The sequence below is a fragment of the Diadema antillarum genome, unplaced genomic scaffold (assembly GCF_040938485.1).
Source record: "Diadema antillarum isolate AM-2024a unplaced genomic scaffold, OU_Dant_1.0 seq00001779_RagTag, whole genome shotgun sequence".
Classification (NCBI taxonomy): Eukaryota; Metazoa; Echinodermata; class Echinoidea; order Diadematoida; family Diadematidae; genus Diadema; species Diadema antillarum.
This window is the reverse complement of record NW_027272458.1, coordinates 44,138-65,762: the sequence shown is the minus strand read 5'-3', so window position 1 is coordinate 65,762 and position 21,625 is coordinate 44,138. Positions and strand designations below refer to the sequence as shown.

The 21,625-nt window shown below is 37.6% G+C and overlaps 1 protein-coding gene across 2 annotated transcripts in view; it reads left to right on the top strand.

The window, feature by feature from the left end:
• Positions 1–21,625, top strand: part of LOC139712264 (E3 ubiquitin-protein ligase CBL-B-like) — a 66,458-nt gene that overhangs the window by 5,103 nt on the left and 39,730 nt on the right. For both annotated transcript variants that reach the window (XM_071624104.1, XM_071624103.1), the window contains exons 2-4: positions 15,237–15,515; positions 18,756–18,893; positions 21,060–21,279. In XM_071624104.1, the coding sequence (XP_071480205.1) occupies positions 15,237–15,515; positions 18,756–18,893; positions 21,060–21,279 (637 nt within the window). The remainder of the gene's footprint in view (positions 1–15,236; positions 15,516–18,755; positions 18,894–21,059; positions 21,280–21,625) is intronic.

Below are 21,625 nucleotides of genomic sequence, written 5' to 3'. Positions count from 1 at the left end.
TGAACAAAGAAACACAAGTATCAGCTCCGGTAACAATCTAAACAGAGTTAGTCAGTTAACATTACATTAAGAATGTTATGATTCAGATACTGTACAGGCTATAAAGTATTGAGAAAGGTTGGTGTGAGAATGACAGCCAGGTAAAAATACCTAGATGTAGTAATTGCAAAAGTGAAAGTCCTGGAGATGTAGATCTGTTAGGAGTCGGAAGAGATTTCAGAAGTAGGATGAAATCTCACAGGGATTGATGTTTGAGGCATTAACAATAACTTGGGTGAATTAATTAATACGATATAACAAAACATTGTTTTATTTTTAAATGCTTTTGTCTGGTATGAATTATTTTGTGAGAGAAATTGGCCAAGCAATGATATTTACTTTAAAGATTATTTCAGAATTGCTAGTACATTCTGTAACTCAGACAATGTGCTCAATACTCTGTTATCACAATACCCTGTTTGAATTTTACAAAAAAGAGGCTGAAATGACATTGGACACCATCAAATAAGTACATTTTTACACAAATTCACCAACAGGGGAAGCATGTTTAGTATAGTACATTATGGTATATGCCCTCCTATAACATTGATACTCACACACACAAAAAAAAAAAGTTCTGTAAGAACAAAGCACTTACACTGTAGACACAAAATGTTGTGCATGTTGAGTGTGTGCCCAAAAAACCCTGGGTCCCAACTTTTTGAACAGACCTGTATACATTGTACATGTTGGTGAAAGTTTGAGGAAAATTGGACAATCTGTTCAAAGGTTTTGAATTTTTGAAAGTTTCTCTGCAGCCATTTGCTGAATGAAAAGACTGCTACAGTGTGTGATGTCACATACAGTACTGTATCACTCATGTGTGTACAGTGACACAAAGAAAATATTTATAATTTACAGAATTCAACATCCACCTTTCTGTACTACATTGTAATGTACATGTATATTTTTATCAAAATAAGAGTGCTTGATACTGTACTGACTGTATGTACCCTGTGTACAATATGTACATGTACCTCTTTCTACAGGGTGTAAAAGCAGAATGAGAGAATGTGTGCTTTTTTGTGGAACTGTTGATGTGTTCAATGTACAATGTTTGACATCGCCAAACCTGTAGTTTACAATAGTCTTCTCATTTATGATGGCTGCACAGAAAAATGAATTTTGAATGCATTGTAATTGTTCAATTTTCCTCAAACTTTCACTGATTTGTTACATGTAGTATTGCTGCATTCTCTCAGTCCATGCACAGTGTATAGTGAGTGCACTTCTCACAATATGAGCCCAGATTGGCTCGCAGTACTCATGCTTGTATTTCACTGACTTTTAACATGTATTTCTGACATTTTCTTGTTTTAACCTTTGACTTTCAGAGGATGGTAGTATTTTCAGTATGACATTTCAACATTGTATTGATCCATGACACGATCGAGTAGGCCTACATGTGATATGTACTGTGTACATTGTATATCAGCACATCCTGTGTAAGGTTCGGATGTCACTGGATGGTTTACACACTTGTATTTAATGTGATCATGTGACTGTGAATAGTGTGATGTCATAGTCCATGTTGATCTGTTTGTTTTGATAGCTATCAATCGTCACTGTTATACACTCAGGTAATGCTACACAGTCATGTATTTGTGAAAGAAAATGAACAAAGCAATAAATTATTTTGTATGGTACATAAGCGTAAATGTCACACAAGGCTTGGTCAGGTGTGCACTTCTTCACACTCTCCCAGACAGGTAAAGATGACACTATTTTGAATACAGTATTCTCTAAAGCAAAGTTCAGTAATATACAGAATTTAATTTTAAAAAATTAGTCTAAAAAACAAACAAACAAACCGTGTTGATACTGCACTCTCTATCAAAAAACATCAACATTTCTTTATTGCACATGGCATGCAAAAAACTGAAAACTTGAGTGTTTGGAAGTTCACAATTAGATAATGTTGTATCTAGCTTGCGTGGAACCAGCAGGTTATAAAAGAATACACCGTCCTTTATCACTGGAAGCATCCTGCTCTGTTGATACATTGTTTCATTGTCTAAACCCTCTGTAAATATTTATAAGCCCATGATACATAGTGTATGTACTGTTCTGTACAATGTGTAGTGTACAAAGTGTACATCAAATCCTCAGTACATGCATACAGTATGTGTCGTAATTGTATTTGTGTGACCAGCATCAGTGTACATACGGTACCTGGGTCATTTATTCTGCCATATAAAATCTACAAAATATGTAGATCTATACAAACTGATGATAGTTTGAATGAACTACATCTGTACGTGTACACTGTATTGCACTTTTAAACTAGTATACATTGTACATTGTACCAATAATGTTTCATTATGATCGGCAAAAACATTTTATCTTTTTTGCATAACAAATATTCTTGTCGTGAGTACCAGGACTGTGTTCGTGTGTCTGCCATGTGGCATACATTGTACATGTAGCCTTTCATTTGACTGCTCAAAGAAAAAAAGATGATGTTGAAACTTAAAAACTGAAAAAGGAAAAAAAGAATATTTCATTTCTTTGTTTTCAATAATATAAGCTTAGAACTCCATGTCAACCTCCATAATTGCCTGCTTCTTATTTCCTGCCTCCCCTCCCCCCAGCCATAGAAAGATCCAGTGATATATTATATGCATTTTCGCATTTTTCAATTTATACCGCATTGTCGGAAGCAGAAATCTGGATAGGAGTACAGTGCAGTGTCATTCATACAGAGTTTGTATACAACATTACATAGTGTTATTGTCATTTATATTTGTTCTCAAAACTTTTGAAGATCATGGCAAGGAGTAGGGAGGAATTAAGAAATGATGTCACATATATGTATGTAAGTGTATACAATTACTAGTAAAAGGGATGGTACAGTATGTTTATAGTATTGGTGGAAATGAGTATTGAGCTTCTATTACTTCTTGCAAGATACCAAGAAACCACTTAATGAAAATAGTACAAAACATACCATTCTATTATTAAAGAGGAATTCAAAGTTTATTTGATGAAAATCTGTCTTGGAATGGCTGAGACATCTGAAAACAAGGTAAAACAAAACAATTGTAATCAAGGGTGGGTCCCACCTTGTATTAGGATCATTCCATTTCGGATATCTCAGCTACAAATGTATTTCAAAACTCATTCTCATCAATATAATATAATACACATTGGCTTCATCTTGGAATAGCATTCTCTTGTACATCATATTTCAGGTGGTTTCTCATTATCTTTAATAATACCAAAAGTGTAAACCTGAAGTTAGGTCTCCACCAAAACTATATTTTGTACCGCTATACGACCGCTGTACAACAATTCATTCCATCAACACACAAGCATTACATTGTACAAGTGTAAGTTACACACACACACACACACACACACAGACACATATATTTTATAAGACCATACACACAACATGCACTCGGATCGTGTAGCATAAAAATTTGTACATATTCACATCACAATGGAGTCGTATGACTCTATAATGAATCACATGGCATTAAGTGCCTATTAAATTCATACATTGTACATAGTGTATTTGCTCTCTGGTCTAAGACATGCAATCATTTTGTTTGTCTTCTAATTAAAACAAAACAAAACAACAACAACAACGACAACTAAAATACAAGTTTAGACTCAAAAAGCATTCTTTGTGTACTGTGTATTGTATGAAATGAAGTGAATGCAATGAAATGAATTGGAATGAAATGTATAATTTACCAAACAATAACATGATAAGCATTATCATCCAAAGTCAAAATAGTCAAGAGTTAAAGAATACTGTTGATAAAAGACAGAAAGTTACTGGCAATACAAGTACAATGTAGCTTGCAGGCTAGTCGAGACCAGTCCTTTCAACAGTACAAATTATATTATGTTGTCCGCATAATATTGCAATAACACAGAAGCAATGATGTACAAACAGTATTTACAGGTTTCAATGGGGATCAGTTGAACATTATTCGATAAGAGAATATTTTTGTAATGCATAATGTACTATTTTATGCATGTAAACTGCTTTCGTAGTCAATTTATCTAATTTATTTTTTTAAATTATATTTCACATTACATGTACAGTGTGTGTATTGAAGTCAAACCATAAACTGTAAGGATCAGATAAGACTGTGCCAATGTTTCTAGGACAGTTGCCTGAACTTTGATGGCAGTAGCCCAAGAAGTTAGTGCAAAGTAAAGTATGTTTTCATGATTTTTTTTTTTGGTATTTTTATCTTTTCTCTGTATAAATACAAAAAATATTGTTTGCTTGTCACTCTTGCACATACATTATATAAAAGAGGACACCTTTATGTGCTTTTGAAAAGTTGCAAGATTATCCAGCATACATACACACAGTCCGTCTTATCTGAGCTCCAATTGATCTCAATATAAGACCAAGAACAGCTCATACCAACATAGAATGGGACTGGGCTGCCTCATCATGAGCCTTTCTGTACCCTAGGTATCTTGAAACCTGTACAGGGCATCAGAATGCATTTTTTATTTATTTTTTTCTCCCATTTGCCTACATTTGTAGTTGGGCATAGACTGTACAATGGCTCTAGATACACTTTATACAGGTACAGTCAAAGTGCCAACTTTTCTATTGGCCTAGTCACTTGATGTTTCTCCAATTATGAAAATGCGACAATGTACTTTGTACCTTGTATCATCATTTTCATATTTATCCTCAGTTTGATCATGGAGCTATTATACAGTAGGTCTACAGTTTGAATATTGTTGAATGTAATAGTTTTTGTAAGCATTAAAAAAAAATATCACATTATGTTATTGAATTATTATATCATACTTGCAATTAATGTATCATCATTATTATTATTATTGTTATTGCTATTGTTATTTTGGTTATTATAAAAATATTTCCTCTAAACCTTTGATTAATAGTCATGAATTTTATTTCCTCATCGATACAAGTGCATGTACATGTACACTGTAGTAGCATTTTTTTTTTCATAAGCAGTATTGGTTTAATAGTACTTAGCGTTCATTAGTTTTCTTTGGAAGTCTTTTTTTTTTTTGCAGCAATGTGTAGAAGACAATTTATTTGCTTGATGTACACATTGTATGGACCATGATGTTTTCCAGCAGTTTCCTCAAGCCAAGGATATGGCATTCATAATGGATGATGCAATTACAATTTAAGTGCAGGTGTACAGTACACTTATTACGTTACACTTATTTTGCTTATTATTTTATATTTAATTGCTTTGTCATCGAATCCATGTGATAAGTAAATTATTCAATTTAATTAATTTACTCATCTACCATATTGGATTTTGTATAATAAGTGAAGTGTTGTCGATGATACACTCTGTAAAATGATAAATGTGGGCATATGCGTCTGCGCTTTTTTGTGTTTTCTTTGAAGCGAAATATAACAGGAAAGATATAGATAGACCTCCAATGAGTGAAAATGCTGCTGAAATTCATGAAGGCAAATAGCGTGAAAGTTTTTGACAGTGCGAAAATATACTCCTAAAGTACTGTGCTTGTCTTGAACACACTGAGCAGACCACCCATCAGTGTACAATAATACAAGTACATGTACATGTATGTAAATATACCACCGGGTAGAAAGTGCCCCATGTACGTTGTATATTAAATACACACACACTGCATTATAGAACATTCCATGAGCACTCGTGAAGCCCTGTAGTTGTACTGTAATAGACTAAAGTGTCTCTGAAGCACTCTAAAGTCTGCTCCTCGTGAGACCTGGTTCAGGAATGGTCTTGAAGCGCTCAAAATTCTGTATTAACCCATTCGATACTGAATTCTGACATCCCCATAGACTTAATTCACAGTATACCAGGTTCCTGTATGGAATGGGTTTAACCAGTCACCAATGTTTAGTGCTCCGGAAGTGGGGTACAGCTTGCACTTTGCATACTGTTTTTTTATAGCAAAAAAAAAAAGCTGCTGAAAACTGCTATGTGTGTCACATTAGAAGTTCCAGATGCGCATTCAAATACTGCCGTGACAGATATTTCCCTGTCAACGCTACTTCATATTGAACTAGAATGCACTAGGCCTATACGTGTATATTTCATATATGAGCACAATATTGTATTAAATTCACAGTATTAAAAGGACAATTTAGTGATTTAAAACTACATGTATTTTCCCCTTGGAGATGATATCCATTGCACTAAAATGCAACAAAACACAATGTAATGGCTTGTGTAGATTACTCTTGTGAATATCGGTCGACTCAATACGATTTGCCTTGCCAGAGTGAAACAAAGTTCTGCAAAATTGACAGTTTATTGATTTTAATACCAGGTAGTGTGCATTCGCCACAATCTATGTCCATCTTTTAGTACCAGGTGCATCTACAATTGTAGACTGTCAGTGTACACATCCAAACAGTGTACAATGTACATGGGCAGGGGTATTCAGTGACCTCCATCAAATGAAGTTCACCATGAAATCACAAAGAGCCCTACTTAGCCCCGCAGTTTACTTGGATTCCTCCCTTTCTCTGGTTGTAATTTTCTTCTTTTGTTTGCAATGGTTGGATGGCCATTCAGTGTATCTTTTAGGTGTACATTGCACGGTAATTCCAACGTGTCTTCAAATACTGAGGCCCCTCAGCTGAGTCTAGCTGTATTATTCTCATTACACAGAAAAAAGTGTGTGGGAAGGTCTTTCTTTTTTTCCACCGCTCCCTACACGACAGGCAATGCAGAAGTTGTCCTATCAATGTTAATATCATCTTGAGTGTGTTCTTGTGTGACACACAAACATTGCATGGCTGGGAGTGTCCACTGCTTACTTTTAGAACAAACTACTGTAACTAATAGGCTCTTTTTACACACACAATTGCCAATGACTTGAGTATGTTTTTACCTTAGAAATACAATTGTAAAGCTTCTTTCAGCCACAGTATTAAAAGAAGAATGTAAATTTGATGTAGGCCTTTTACAGTCCATTTGTTCTTCAATAAAGACTAAATTTACAGTATGCCTCGTACTCATTTTTGGATTCTTGAGTCAAACTACTGCATCGTGCCTATACAATGTAAATTTTTGCATACATCTTCATTCCCTTTTTCAGAATATGATACTGCATATCAGTTTACTTAAAAGTTGATTTTACTTTTATTGTTACAGAGTAGAATCGAAGGAGCAGGAGACGTGTATTACACACAAAATCCTGACTTAGAATGAGCTTTGGATTGGTACAACTTTCTTTTGGAAAAAAAACCCAACAACAACAGCTAAGCAAATAGTAATATTGTTTGCAGTCACATAGATGCAAATGAAAATGATGTGATGTCATTGTAATGAATGTTGCCAGAAGTCTTGCATTCACTTGCATCTTAACATTTACTGATTTTTTATTTTTTTTTGTAAAGCGGGTTTTTGTTCCACCTGCAAATGGTTAAAAATGCCTTTAACTACAAGCTGTTATTTTAGCATATAAAAGATATTTTCGCGAATGAGGAGATCACTGACATTTTGGCGGGATGTTGTTTTCGCGAATGGACACCAATGCTTAACATATTAAAGTGCACTAAAAAAGTAGCGTATGGCGACATTTTCGCTTGTTGTTAGATTCGCAGTCCAACAGTGATTCGCGAAATTCGCAAAAATTAAACCCTCTTGAAAATAACAGCTTATACAGTATAGCACTAGCAGTCATGGAAGGCATGGAAAAGAGAGTAGTACACAATCTGTGTACATGTACACTGTACATAGAATCTTTGCTGTGTAACCAAAAATCTGGAACGCACGAACATATCAACAATGTGTACAGGAGGCAAGGTTACACTATACAGGTAGCTCCACCCATCACGGTGAACTTTTTCTCTTGACAAAACCATTCAGCTGCGACAAAATTTCTATTCACAGCATTGATTTTTTTTCCCCCGTCCGTTCCTTTTTAATACTGTCTATGCATTGCTGTACTCACTGTACCAACAGGGACAATCTCTGTTCTATTCCAATGAGAACACTGTTTGTTTGCATTATCCAGAAAGCTGGCACGGGTGCACTCTGTTTTGGGTACAAGGTGTTCACATTATGGGACATGGTACAAATGTACTCGTTAGTACTTGAACTTCCCAAAAGGTTTATAGCTCTATGTACTTCGTGATCACTGTGTATATTTGAATATTGTCATGATTTTTTTTCCCAGTATAGGTTTTATGCATGGGATTGCTTGGAAGCATTGTATGCATGTACTATGATGTACAACTTTACCAATATAGGATATATTTTTTCTATTGCTTGCTGAGTGTACTGTACACCCCCATTTCAAACATGAGCCACAAAAGCAGGGCAATTTCTGAAGGGTTGTTTTTTTTTTTTTTCGTCTTCAACTTCTTCTCATTGCTGGGAAGCAGGACATTTCTTGTCAATATTGGACAAAGTAGTTTATTGCTCATATGATATGATTATTCAAGACAAATGCATGCATGCGTATGATACACAGACATGCATAGATGTACACACACACACACAAACACATGTACTGTACATAAATAGCATGTTATTTTCACGAGGTTCTAATTTTCATGAATTTTGCAAATCACAGTTGGATCGCGAATTCAACAACACGCGAAAATGTTGCCATGCATTAGGGTAACAATGCATCATGTACAACCTGTATTAGAAATAGTGTTGGTGTCAGTTCGGGAAAACAGCATCTTGCAAAAATGTCTGTGACCTCCTAATTCATGAAAGTAACTGCTTATACTTTGATAGATTATTTCTGTAAAGATAATGCACTAAAATCCAGGGTATTTTTTTATCCCACAGCCTAGTATTAATGGGCCATTTGCTTCACCTGCTCCAATTTTTTATTGAGGCAGGAATTCCACTTTTGATAGCATTCATAAGTAGTTGCTGTGTCAGGCAAGCCTAGGGCAAGCTTTTTGGTTGTTCAGACAATCCTTTGCAAGCAAAACATGCAAAGAATTGAAACTGCATTTTAATACAGAAACTGTTTATTGTAAGGATGGCCATGGGAATTTCCAGGAATTTCCGTGATTTTCCTGACGGACAGATGGGGCTGCTGCAGGTGCAGATTTACATGAAGATCATCATTCACTTGTAATTCTTGAGACATGTACGGGATGTAAAACTAGAAATGAGAAATGAGAAAAAAAAAGAACATTGTGAAAATACCCAGAAGATTCAATGTCTTTCTTAAGTACATGTACTCTGTATGTTTGATATCTGCTGCACTTGCACCAACCAGGCTTTACCACTGCAATCAGAATTAACAGGAATACTGTAGATACCAATGCCAATACACTTGTATCCTATTGCTCTTCCACAGTGCGATCAGTTCCTCGTGATGTTTGAAGGCCACACATACATGCACTTTCTCAGAATTATGTTTTTCGACAAAGGATACTTCTACAAAAAGGACTGTATTGTTGCCAAAAGGAAGAGCAGCTAGAAGGCTCTTCGTTGGCAGACTGTCAACCCTACAGTCCCGGCAGTCATGTGGGTTTGAAGTACAGTGAGAACAGCCAAGCTAACATTTTGCATTGCCATTTTAGTCCATTCTGTTAATGAGGCAAATCACCTTTTCACGTGGATCATTAATGTCAGAGGGACAATTAGTGTTACAGGGACGTTTAAGGGCAATTCCATGGGAATGTGGACATGGCACTAAAATTTCAAGTTTATCATATTGCAAAAGAATTACTCATTATGTATTACCCATATATTGAAGTTAAAGAAACTCAAAGAATTGTATCAATCGGTCAAATATTTCTCGAGAAACAGCTACAGATGTTGATGACAATTTTTCAGTCATCCAAATTGCTATTAAAATGCATGCTTAACTTAACATACATTTTTTTAATAGAACAATTCTGCTAGCACTTCAATTAATTTATTTTAAAGAAGCAAATTGGTTCTACTTCAGTCTCCCGTGAGGAAATTTTTGTGCCACCTTCAAAAAAAATTTAATCACCACATGAAAGTTAAGCCCTTGAGCCATGTAACGCGAGTTACCGAAACAAGAAATATTTTTCATCCTGAAGGAAGCAGTGGAGGTAATTTGTTGGGAATCATAATTTTCTAAATTCATCATACCCTGATACTGTACACAGGATGTTGACTTGAATAAACACTGTCATCACATTAAAAAATGTCAATGAAAAGTGTAACGCGAGTTACCATGTAACGCGTGTTACTGGCATGTAACGCGAGTTACTGACTATAAACACAAGTTTCCACCAACATAAGCAAATTGTAACACTTAATTGAGTTAGATTGTGGTAAAAACAATCAAATGCAGTGTTATACACACTATGCTGGACTGAAACAAAGGAAGGCAGCCTACTAAACTGTGATTGTATAATACTAGCATCAAGGCCACTGATCGATCACATGCCACATTGAAGAGTCTAGCCAGGCTTTCACTGCATGTGTACGTATGTACATCCAGCAGTGAATGAGAACATAAAATTTATCATCTGAATTTCTTGCATCAGTACAGAATTTTTATTACAGAATGCTATAAAGCAGCAAGTGTTGGTTCTCATCCTTATTCTGTGGTCTAGTGAAGATGACGCCTGTCTGGAGATCAGGAGGTTTTGGTTCGAATCCTGCTCGAGTACATTGTATGTATGCCCATTTTTTATCATGGCTGCTACTAAAACACTGATCAATTCAGTGCTTATTTACGCTGATGTAGGGCAATTTGTCAATCAGTTGCAATGAAAACGTCTCAATGGAAGAATTTCATGAATTTGAATAATAAAATATGCAGTACCCGCTGCATGATATAAGGATTAGAACCAACGCTTCCTGTCAGGCGGAAGTTCGGTGGTCTAGTGGAGATGATGCCTGTCTGGGGAGATCAGGAGGTTGTGGGTTCGAATTCTGTTTGAGTATGTACGCCCATGACTTTTTTATCATGGCTACTACTAAAACACTGATCAATTCAGTGCTTATTTACGTCGATGAAGGGTAATAAGCCAGTTCGTAATTTAACTCATGTATACATTGGTACAAATACATTGTAACCTTTCTTTTTTTTTTCTCAGTTGGTTCGGCACTTCACTCATTTTCAAAGTGGCATAATGCATAAGCTTGCCCGATATAACAATTTATGGAATTCGTATTAAAAAAAAGAATGAACTTGCATTTAGATCAGGGGATCAGAATACTCCCATCAGTTTATAATTTTAGCAGCCATCCATTTCATTGTTTTGTATTGAATGCAGTAACAGCTTATCTCCTTTTATATAGCAAAATACCATTCTTGCTGTCAGGTGGATGTGCTGGCAAGCATCATTTAAATAAGGATCACATGAATAATCATCGCATCACAGATGCTTATCTCAGTGAATTTAAAAACCAAAATGCCTGTTGGTACAAATGACCTTTTTCTGCTCATGCGCAAAGTGGAATTATGAACTGGTCTATTTGTCAATCAGTTGCAAAGAAATGTACTAGTTTTCACCCCTCACAAAGATAGGATTTTAATTTTTGAAAGATTGTAAGCTTTTTTGTAAACTTGTAGATAGGGTTTGATACTTTTATGTTTTGTTTTAAAAAGACTTTCAACATTTTTCATCTTTACACTCTGAAAATTACAATGTACTTTGATATACACCTAAATCATCTGGGTATATATTCAAACATATTCAAGGTCTCTATGAGGAGTGAAACTCTTACAATGTATTAGTCTTAAACGCATTCTTCTCTATCAATTGGGTTTATTAGTAAAATGTTTGTTTAACATTTATTCATTTTACTATACAAAACTAAGCATCTCTCAAAATATTCAACACAAGAGTCAGTGCCATCAGAATAGTTGAATGTCATCAATTTGTGTGACCCTGTGTTAGTGGACATAATGTAACGCGAGTTACCGTAACGCGAGTTACCGACATAAAGGCTCCCTACATTTTACCAGGTCATTGTTACTCAGCTTTGATAGTGTTAATTTATGAGTCCTAACCCACTATCAATTCACGGTAGGAAAACTTTTATCAAGATCCACTATCAATTCACGGTAGGAAAACTTTTATCAAGATTGTCTAGTATGAGGAGACTTTCCAAAAAGAGGTCTTTATAGAATTGACCATGTCCTTTTTGTGTAACGCGAGTTACCAAAGTTAAATGATTCAAGAATCCCAACATGTTTGTCCTTTATTTTTCTTTTTGGATTCATTTGGTTGGTGTATGTCTACTTTATCTAACCCATGATGAAAAAAGTAACTTGTAGATCCTACCAATTACAAAGATATTGGCACATTATCCCATAAATGTACCCATTATTTGTAACGCGAGTTACCGTGGAATTGCCCTTAAGTGGAAAATTGTGGGCGTGATTGAATGAGAGAGAGAGAAGGAGGAGGTGATGGGGGGGGGGGGGGGGGGGGACAGAGAGAGTCTTGTAAAATTGATGCCAGTTGAAAAATCTCAAACTTCCCTTCTTTTGAGGAGGAGGGTAGCATTCCAGGAATAAAGTCTGCTTCACACAACAATAAAGTTCTTCCAGGAAATGGGCGAACAACTCCGACCCCCTTGTGGTTCCCAAGATGTGACAAGTCACATTCAGCGAACCCTACTATCTGTTTTATACACACATTGAGTGCGTTTATCAACTCCTTTTTTTCGGCAGAAACGGGTTTTCCAAGCGGCTTTCAGGAACTTTTTTAGAGATGATAAACACAAAGCTGCTGATTATGATGTTGGTATTAAAGCCTTTTTGAAAGCCACAAATATATGCTTTCTGTAACAGGTTGCAACCAGAAATGTGTTTCTAGAAGCGAGATAAACCCAAAGCTGTTTTGAAACGACTTTGTACTGCACGCCGTACCTGGTATATGACCCATTCTGCTTGGGTCAAACAGTGCAATGCAGCTGCACAGTGACAAGGCTAGTTTTCGTGTTGGCAATGAGTTGATAAAAGCAACTTATTTTGGAAGGTGTTTTCAAAGGGCTTTGGAAATGACTTTTGATAATGGTTATAAGCCATTTCCAACTGAGGAAAGTTGATAAACACAGACTGTGTCTTATGAAAGGAATAAACCAGTTTACTATTGTCGTATTCACACATTCCCATTTCATGCATTTTGCTTTTTACAGTAAGGTTGTTCCTGACAACCAGAAAGGTTTGTATACGCGATGCTTGCCTGACATAGCAACAACTAATGTATTACATGACGGATTCCAATTATTGAAGTTTATATATCATGAACAGGTTGATAGAAAAGCTTCTTGTACAAGGACAGTAGGGAAAGAAACACTGCTCATAATATGATATAAATTTGACTAAAAAAAATTGTACAATATAAAATAGCATACATACTTATGATACAGGCCGGCAGTGCACGACAAAAGTTATAGTGCACGTAAAATATAACGATTGCAGACGATAACCCACTATCGATTTGATATCGGTTTTTACTCCCTCATTTTAATCATCGAGTACTTGAATCCCGCACCTTATCAACGCGATTGCGCCGCAACCGCTATATGCTTTGCTCGATATTATCGTTATTCTCAATTCTCGCAGGCTGGCTATGCCAGCAACTTATCTGTGTGGGACTAGACTTTCAGCGGTAGATTTAAACATGGAAGCTGAAATGAACAGTAGGTTCGCTACTTTTTGAGAGACTGATCTATATAAACAGTATCTTAGACAATAAGGACACAAAGGATGCCATCAAATACGCCCTACGAATTTTGGACTCCTACTGTTCTGAAAAAGGAATCAATCCGACGGATATTACTGAGCAAGTCAACCCAAGATTTGTGCCGCTTTCTCCGTACATTCTACGCGGAAATGCGCCGTGGAAATGGGCAGCGTGTGGTGTGTACAGTATACGCTAAGCGCTCTTTGATCACGCTACGCTATGAACTTTACTGCGACATTCACAACACACTCTCGGAATCCGCATGTGCAGCAATGGGGCCTGGCACGAGCCTTGTGTTTAAATCCAGTAGATCCCTAATCCTACAAAACATCATCTAGTCCTGGTCCTGGACCCACAGTGCAGTAAGTAGGGCGTCTAACGTGTTACTGTTAGTGTTACTGTTAGATCCATGGTAGACCTATTGTAGGGTCAAGTGTTAACTAGCTCTGTCGCTCGTATATAAAGTGACGTACAGTACAGTGTACGTAGATCTAGTATAAAAACGTTAGGCCAGGGCCCCTAGGGCCCTAGACCTAACCTATCGTAGGGCCTAGAAAACGTTAGATATAACCACGTAGACCCTAGACTCTATAGTTGAATTTGGATCTTCAGGATTTTGTCTACACAGGTTCAAAGAAACTGGTATTATTGCTTGTGTAGACACGTGTAACTGTTAGAAATGATCTAGGAGTACAGGACCTTGGCTTATCTTGCCTGGGTATGTATGCTATTTTATATATCACATAGTGCATGACATCTTATTGCACTATAACAAGTACCAAGCACCTCCAAATTCTGAATTTGCCCTCAGGCAATTATATTCAATTCGGCCTGCGGCCTCATTGAATATAACTGGCCTTCGGGGCAAATTCAGAATTTGTCGGTGCTTATATTGTTATAGTGCATTCAGCCTCATGCACTATATATATATTAGTAAATCAGTCCGTTGTTTATGCTGTGAGCTGTACATTGTAGATGGTATTGATGTTAAAAGGGCCTATCTCACTGGAGGAGATGTGGCCGCAACTGCTGCAACTCCTGCGACTCGAAAGACCAAAAAAAAAGAAAGAAAAAAGAATGGCTTGTGCTCTCACTGAGGAGGTGACTCCACAGCGACTTCAGAAATGTCTCCAAGTTGCACATGTACTGTACATATCATGTATACAGGTGATGACTTATTAGTCTGAAAGTAGCAGAGATGTCGCGGCAACGTCTCCAGGATGTCTTCTAAGTTGCGAAGATACAATGTACAATGTATCTCCGTGATGTTTCTGGTCGGTCATCAACAGGTCTCCACAAAGTCACAGAGACGGTGCGGAGACCTTGCAAATTTAAATTACACAGTCTCCGTGACTTGGTCGCGGCTTTAAATAGGAAATGTGGAGACTGGAAACATGTTCAATTCTCTCGCGATTCCCCAGAGACTCACTTACTTGTACATTCTGGGTGACATCATGGAGACTCAAGTTGCCGCCAGGTCGCCAGCTAGTCTTCAGTCCAATGAGATACATGTGCTCACTTTATCTTTGTCATACCAAGAAGCGACTTCTAAACGTTCTGTTTTCATTCCCTTCTTCTCGCATCACAGGACGATCGTGAGCTGGAAGAGCTTCCGGTCGGCGCTGACGGAGGTCCACCAGGTGCGCTCCTCCATGGAAACCTTCGCCCTGAAGACCACCATCGACCTGACGCGCAACGACTACATCTCCAACTTCGAGTTTGACGTCTTCACCCGCCTCTTCCAGCCGTGGTCCACGCTGCTGCGGAACTGGAACTGTCTGGCGGTCAACCACCGTGGCTACATGTCCTTTATGACCTATGACGAGGTCAAGAACCGCCTGGAACAGTACATCAATAAGCCTGGCAGGTAAGATATGAAGTCTGCATTTTAGTTACTTAAAGCTGGTTTTATTATTACTGTTAATAATAATTCACCTAAATATTAGTGATAATTAAATCAATGATGATGATAGTAATAACAGTGCTATAATGATAATGATACTACAGACAAAGATGATGAAGATGATAATCATAATGATACATGATAGTAAAGAGAATTTCACCATCATCAACATTTGTATATAAATGACATCATTAATAAAATTGTTATGTTTTGAGGTGGGGGGAGGGATGAGCTTTATAGGGTACGACATTAATTTACATCTGTGTGTTAAGCAAGAATACAAGTTAATATCATATTAAGTCATTATTTTCTTTGATATTTTGGCTGCATATTTATATTGTGCATATTGTATAAGCTGAGCTTCAGTGACTCATCTTTTTCTTTAGAAAAAGAAAACAAAAACTTTTGAAATCCTCAAAGACAGGAGAGCTGTGAATGAAGATAGCTCCATTATGTCTTATCCATGGTCACCCCCCCCCCCCGCCCCCCGCCTCCAAAAGAAAAAAAAATAAAATTGGATTTTTGCATTGATAACTTCCGATATGATTAAATAAATGCTACTTCATGATCTTGACATACAACATCTTTAATAGCTATATCATGCAGAAAACCCCATTTAATTTGGTTAAGTGGTCACAGAGAAATGTGGATCGTTATACCGCATGTCATGAGTCTGACTCTTCAAAGTTTGTAGGCACTTGGATGTTCTTGGAACTGCATAATTCATGGTGAACACAATGGACAGAACTTGGAGGGAAGGGATTCCTGACATGCTCTACAAAACTCCTCATTTCTCTTTGACCACTGAAGCAAATCGGATGGGGTTTTCTGTAAGATGTGGGTAATAAGTTATAGTTTCATACACTGAAATTGTATTTGGATTGATTCACTATTTTCAAAGTTATCATTGTGGAGGGTCCCATTGTAATTTTTTGGGGAGGCATACGGTACTGTGGTTGATGACTTGGAATTCTCCCTGTGAATGACAAGACAGTGTTAGGCATGTGCAGAAGCAATCAAAAAAACAGAGAGGCAATTCAAGAAAACACTTCCCTTTGCGATGTCAAATTTGCAGGTAGCTTTGCCCACACAGATTGCACTTGGGCTATATGTGGTATTAATAATACCAGTACCCTGATTTGCACATGAATATAATACTTTGCAGATATATTAATTGGTAGAGGTTAAAAGGTAGGGGGAGGGGGTCACTCTTGATTTAAGTCTTCCCATTGCTGCACCTGCAGAACATTGATCTTAACCCACTGAGAACCAGCTGATTTTGCTATAACATGCATGTTCCATGGACACCTGCCTGAGTATACTCAGGACTAGCCTTCAGTTGGTTAATATCAGGCTTAATAAATATCATTTATGGATAATAATGTGTCACCGTACATAGAGAGATGTTCTTGTTTTTTTTTTAATCTAATTCCGTAGTGTCATTACTTTATAATTCAAGTAACTTGATGGCCAAATGGAGGGCTTTTTATAGTAGTCACTCATTAACCTTGCTCCTTTCCACAACTAGCCAAAATAGCTGGTAGGATGGTGGTACAAAATTGTAACTTTGATATCTGGAGTAATAAAGAAGAAATTTTAAACACAAGGGGGGGGGGGGGGGGAGTCATCAGAACTTTGTATTCATTCTAGAACCATTTGTGGGTGTAAACCAGGTAAAGCTACAATGTAAGGTCACAAAGGTTTGTACGAACAATGCGTTCGTCCGAATGTCACTGTTCGTACGAATGTCACTGTTTGTGCGAATTCTGGAGTTCGTACAGCCACCTTACGAAGAGAGGGTTTCGTACGAAGTTAAAAAAAAATCTTGAACAAGACCATCGACCAGGCTACGAACTTACGAACGGCCTACGAATTGTCTATGAACGCTGGTTTCGTACGGCCTTCTTAAAGAAGATCTTACAAAATTGTCTAAAAATCGTTCGTACAGCATTCGTAGCAGTTCTTAAATGGTATTTGTGACCGAGCCATTAATAGCTGTCACTTCAAAAATTTGTACAAATATTGTCTGATGCTGAAATACTGTTTATCCATTTAATTATAAAATTGAATCATGTTACTGGAACATGTACTGATCATTAAATGTTCATTCCTACGGCAAACCCGACATCACAGTGTTACATTCACAGAAACATGTGTTTAATATAGAGGTGTATTGCCACATAAACAGTAAAGCATAAATGGGAAGAATTCTGTGTACAGCTATGGTTAGGATGTTTACATTTGCAGCTAAATATAGTGGAAAGAAAACAATGTAACTCATACATCAGAAGATCCTCGAAAACCAATGTTGGGACTGCAGATGATCTGTCTATGACGTGGCGATGTTACTCGTAAATCAAACTCTCTTGAGTTTTCTTTTCCACTTGTCACTAGTCAAATTTGACACTACGTTTTAAGGTATTCAAATTGCGCTCTCTGCAGAATTTTAATCCTGGCAAACTTTCAGATCTTTCTAAAAGTGTGTTGCCATTTTCTTGGAATTACAGACAAAAGATTGATTAAATGAATATCAGCAAGCCAGCTCTTGTGAAGGTCTTCAAGTACCATACCTAGTAAAAATACTGAATATGAATCATTGTCAACATTTCTTGGTGCCCCAACATATTTTTATCATGTCCATCTTTTGATTCTTTCCATTTTATGCAGTGTATGTAATTTACAGGTGTATTCATCTGTCTGTCTGTGTGTCTGACTGTCCCCGTAAATCCGTCTTTCTGTCCATCTCTCTTTCTCCATTTGCACTTATTCTTCATTTGCCCATTTGAATGTTCAATCTGTGTTCTGATATGAACTTCCTCTTTTTTTAAAGTTTTGTTACATCTCGTCTTTATATCTTTATCTTTTTTTTTCTGTTTGTCTTGGCTGGTCTGTATGTCAGTCTGTCAGACCCATGCCTCTGTATCTGTTTCATGAAGTTGTCAATCTGTTTGTACTCCCCTGTGTAAGAAAGTGTGTACATACATGCTATGTATGTTGCTTTTTTGTTTTGAATACTGATAGTCCTCCTGGACCTCTGAACACACCCCCCCCCCCCCCCCCCCCCCGTCACATTGTTTATATGTCATAGAATGTATTCTCTGTCTTGTTGCATCCTTGTTTTTGTGTCTGTCTGTTTGTCTGTCTGTCTGCCTCGCTTCTCCTTCTCCATTCAAAATATATCCTTTCTCTTTTATACCCCGACAGCTACATCTTCCGACTCAGCTGCACGAGGTTGGGCCAGTGGGCCATCGGCTACGTGACGCAAGAGAAAACCATTCTTCAGACCATTCCACAGAACAAGTCGCTATGTCAGGCACTCATCGATGGCAACCGGGAGGGATTGTGAGTAGCGGAGAACTGGTCCAGTCCTGGACTAGTCCAGAACTACTAGTCCAGGACTAGGACTGGGTCCCCGTTCGTTATAGCACTGCATTTATACACAGAGCTGCCAATTACAGTCTTTATGATTCTACAGGAAGCTGTCTTGAAAATTTCCTCATGCCTTTTATAATAGGACAATTATATAAAAGACTTTCTTAATTTAAGATTTTTTTTTTTGCCCATTGAGATAATACAAGTGCAAGAAGTATTATCTCCCTGACTGCTCTTCGGAATCTCCCTGAGTTTGATGGGGGGGGGGGGGGGGGGGATGTTGGTAGCTCTGCATACCGGTACATATGAGATTCCATCACTGTGAAGTGTATTTTTAAACCCCGTGTGTGCCTTGAGTGCATGTTGGCACCAAAAACCCTTATTATTGTACACACTGTCCAGAGTCAAAAGGGTTACTTTTTGTGAGTATAATGCATTTTCTTTCTTTCGAAAGAGGAGGCAGGTCAGGGTAGGATTTGAGACTTTCTGAAATGCTCCTCTGCAAAAAAAAAACAACAAACAAACCAAAAAACAACAACAACAGCAACAAAACAAAACAACATCAACAACAACAACAAACCACCAGCACCGCGTTTTGTACTCTCAAATGTGACTACGTGCAAAATACTTGTTGCTCAGTGGTTGAGATCTTGCCAGGGGAGTTTCCTCCTCCCCAAACCACAGAGACCACATTATCTACCACACATCTGCCACAAGTGACGGCCACTTGCGGCCTGAACTTGCCCCTGCAGCAGGCCAAAAAAGGGTGGTAAATCCATTTAAAATGTGAGCATAGTTTTCAACACCACCCATCTGCTTCTCTGCTGATGAGATATGTTCTCAGCTCCCTGGGGAACCCCCCTGAGGTGTCAAGTTGCCCAAGGTTAATAGCTGGGGTGTGTCGATGACAACTTTATTGCCTCTTGCTTGTTCAGTAGGGTGTGGAGTCAGCCATTAGTTGTTTTATCATATGATTACTTCTCCCTGCAGATTTTACGCTTTTACCATTTTGTATGTTGTCAAATCTTGGAGTGAATGTTGAAGACTTTCAAATGTGACCATGCACCTCAAAACGAACATAAAGTCGCACACACTAATTTTGCGTTAGGACTGAAAATAAGTGAAATGGGTCAACCTAGCCGAACTTGACTTTTCCATATTTTCTGAAAGAGCTGGTCTTCTTTTACATTATGCTAAAATTTGGTATCATAAAACAGGCAGGAAAGTGTGTTTTTTTTAGCAGTTTATCTTGAACAGTTTTGGTAGAATAGTGTGATTAGGTGTGTCTTTAGAATCCCTTTTTCATTTCTGAAAAACCTTGTCCACACTCTTCACTTTCAACTCTAATAACTTTTGAAAGGATAGTGCTACTGCTTTGAAAGTTGGCATTAATTATGGACAGAATGTGTTAATGAGACATGCTTAATTTCAGTTTAATTTGATAATCCCTTCATTGTTGTTACTCTGGTGGTTTACTTCCTGTTTTTTGTCCCATTCATCGCACAGTCACCACGGTTTGGTCAAGATTAAGCGCTTGAATAGACACTGTACTTCAGAGCCTCTTTTCTCAGTTCACGCTTTTCCTGAGTTTGTGCTTTCTTTCCAATATTTAGATAGGTTAGGAGAGTCCATTTGATTTGAGTTATACATCATTTTAAAGCTTAAAGTCTGCTCTTTGAGAATATGGTCTTAACTAAAAATTCATGTCTGGCGACTTTTTGTTTGTTTTGAGGTGCAGGGTCACAAATGAATGAAATTCAGTGAAATCAGAAGCAGATGGTGAAGCAGAAATGGTGATGAAAGTGAGAGCAAAAAAAAAACCAAACAAACCTTAATATCAAGTCATACCCACATTCCACTAAAAGAAACCCATATCTACACTGTATATTTTCTCCAATTCATACAACTGTACTACTTCTGATATCTTGGTGTGTCTAAAATAATTATAGTAGCCTTGAAAAAAAAGACTATAGAGATAAGTCTGATGTATAGATTGACGATAGAATGCAAATCTGAAATTATGATTGGGGTTGAGGAAATGACAAGGTACAATGAACACTGCTGTTATCTCGGCTAAGTTCACACTGGGCGTTTTTCCTCTCCATGTTCTTCATCTACATCCTCCTGTTGCCATAGCTACCAGTATCCCGATGGATGCGAGGACAATCCCGACCTGACGTCGGTGCTGACCAAGCCACCCGAGGAGCTCATCCATGTGACGGCGGACCAGTACGAGCTCTACTGCGAGATCGGCTCCAGCTTCCAGCTCTGCAAGATCTGTACGGAGAATGACAAGGATATCAAGCTGGAGCCCTGCGGCCACCTCCTCTGCTCCCAGTGCCTGACGGCCTGGCAGGTGGGTCCCCTAACACTAATTACTGTATACGCCGAATATTTCGCGAGGTTTTTCGTGAATTTCGCGAGTCAGGTGCTATTTGTGAAATTAAAGACATGCGAAAATATTGACTCTGATCCCGATGTGAATATGACATGTATATTTCTCCGTTCAGTACAGGACTCCACGATCGTGAATTTAACCACTTGTGAGATCGTGGGAATTCCCGATTCGCGAAAATTTGGACTAGCGAAATAATATGACGTATACAGTATTCAGACGAGGTTTTAGTACTTGAGAGTAACTCCACTCAAGAATCAGTAAATTGAAAGCCATAGTAAGCTTAAAAGGCCCTCTTAAATGAGTT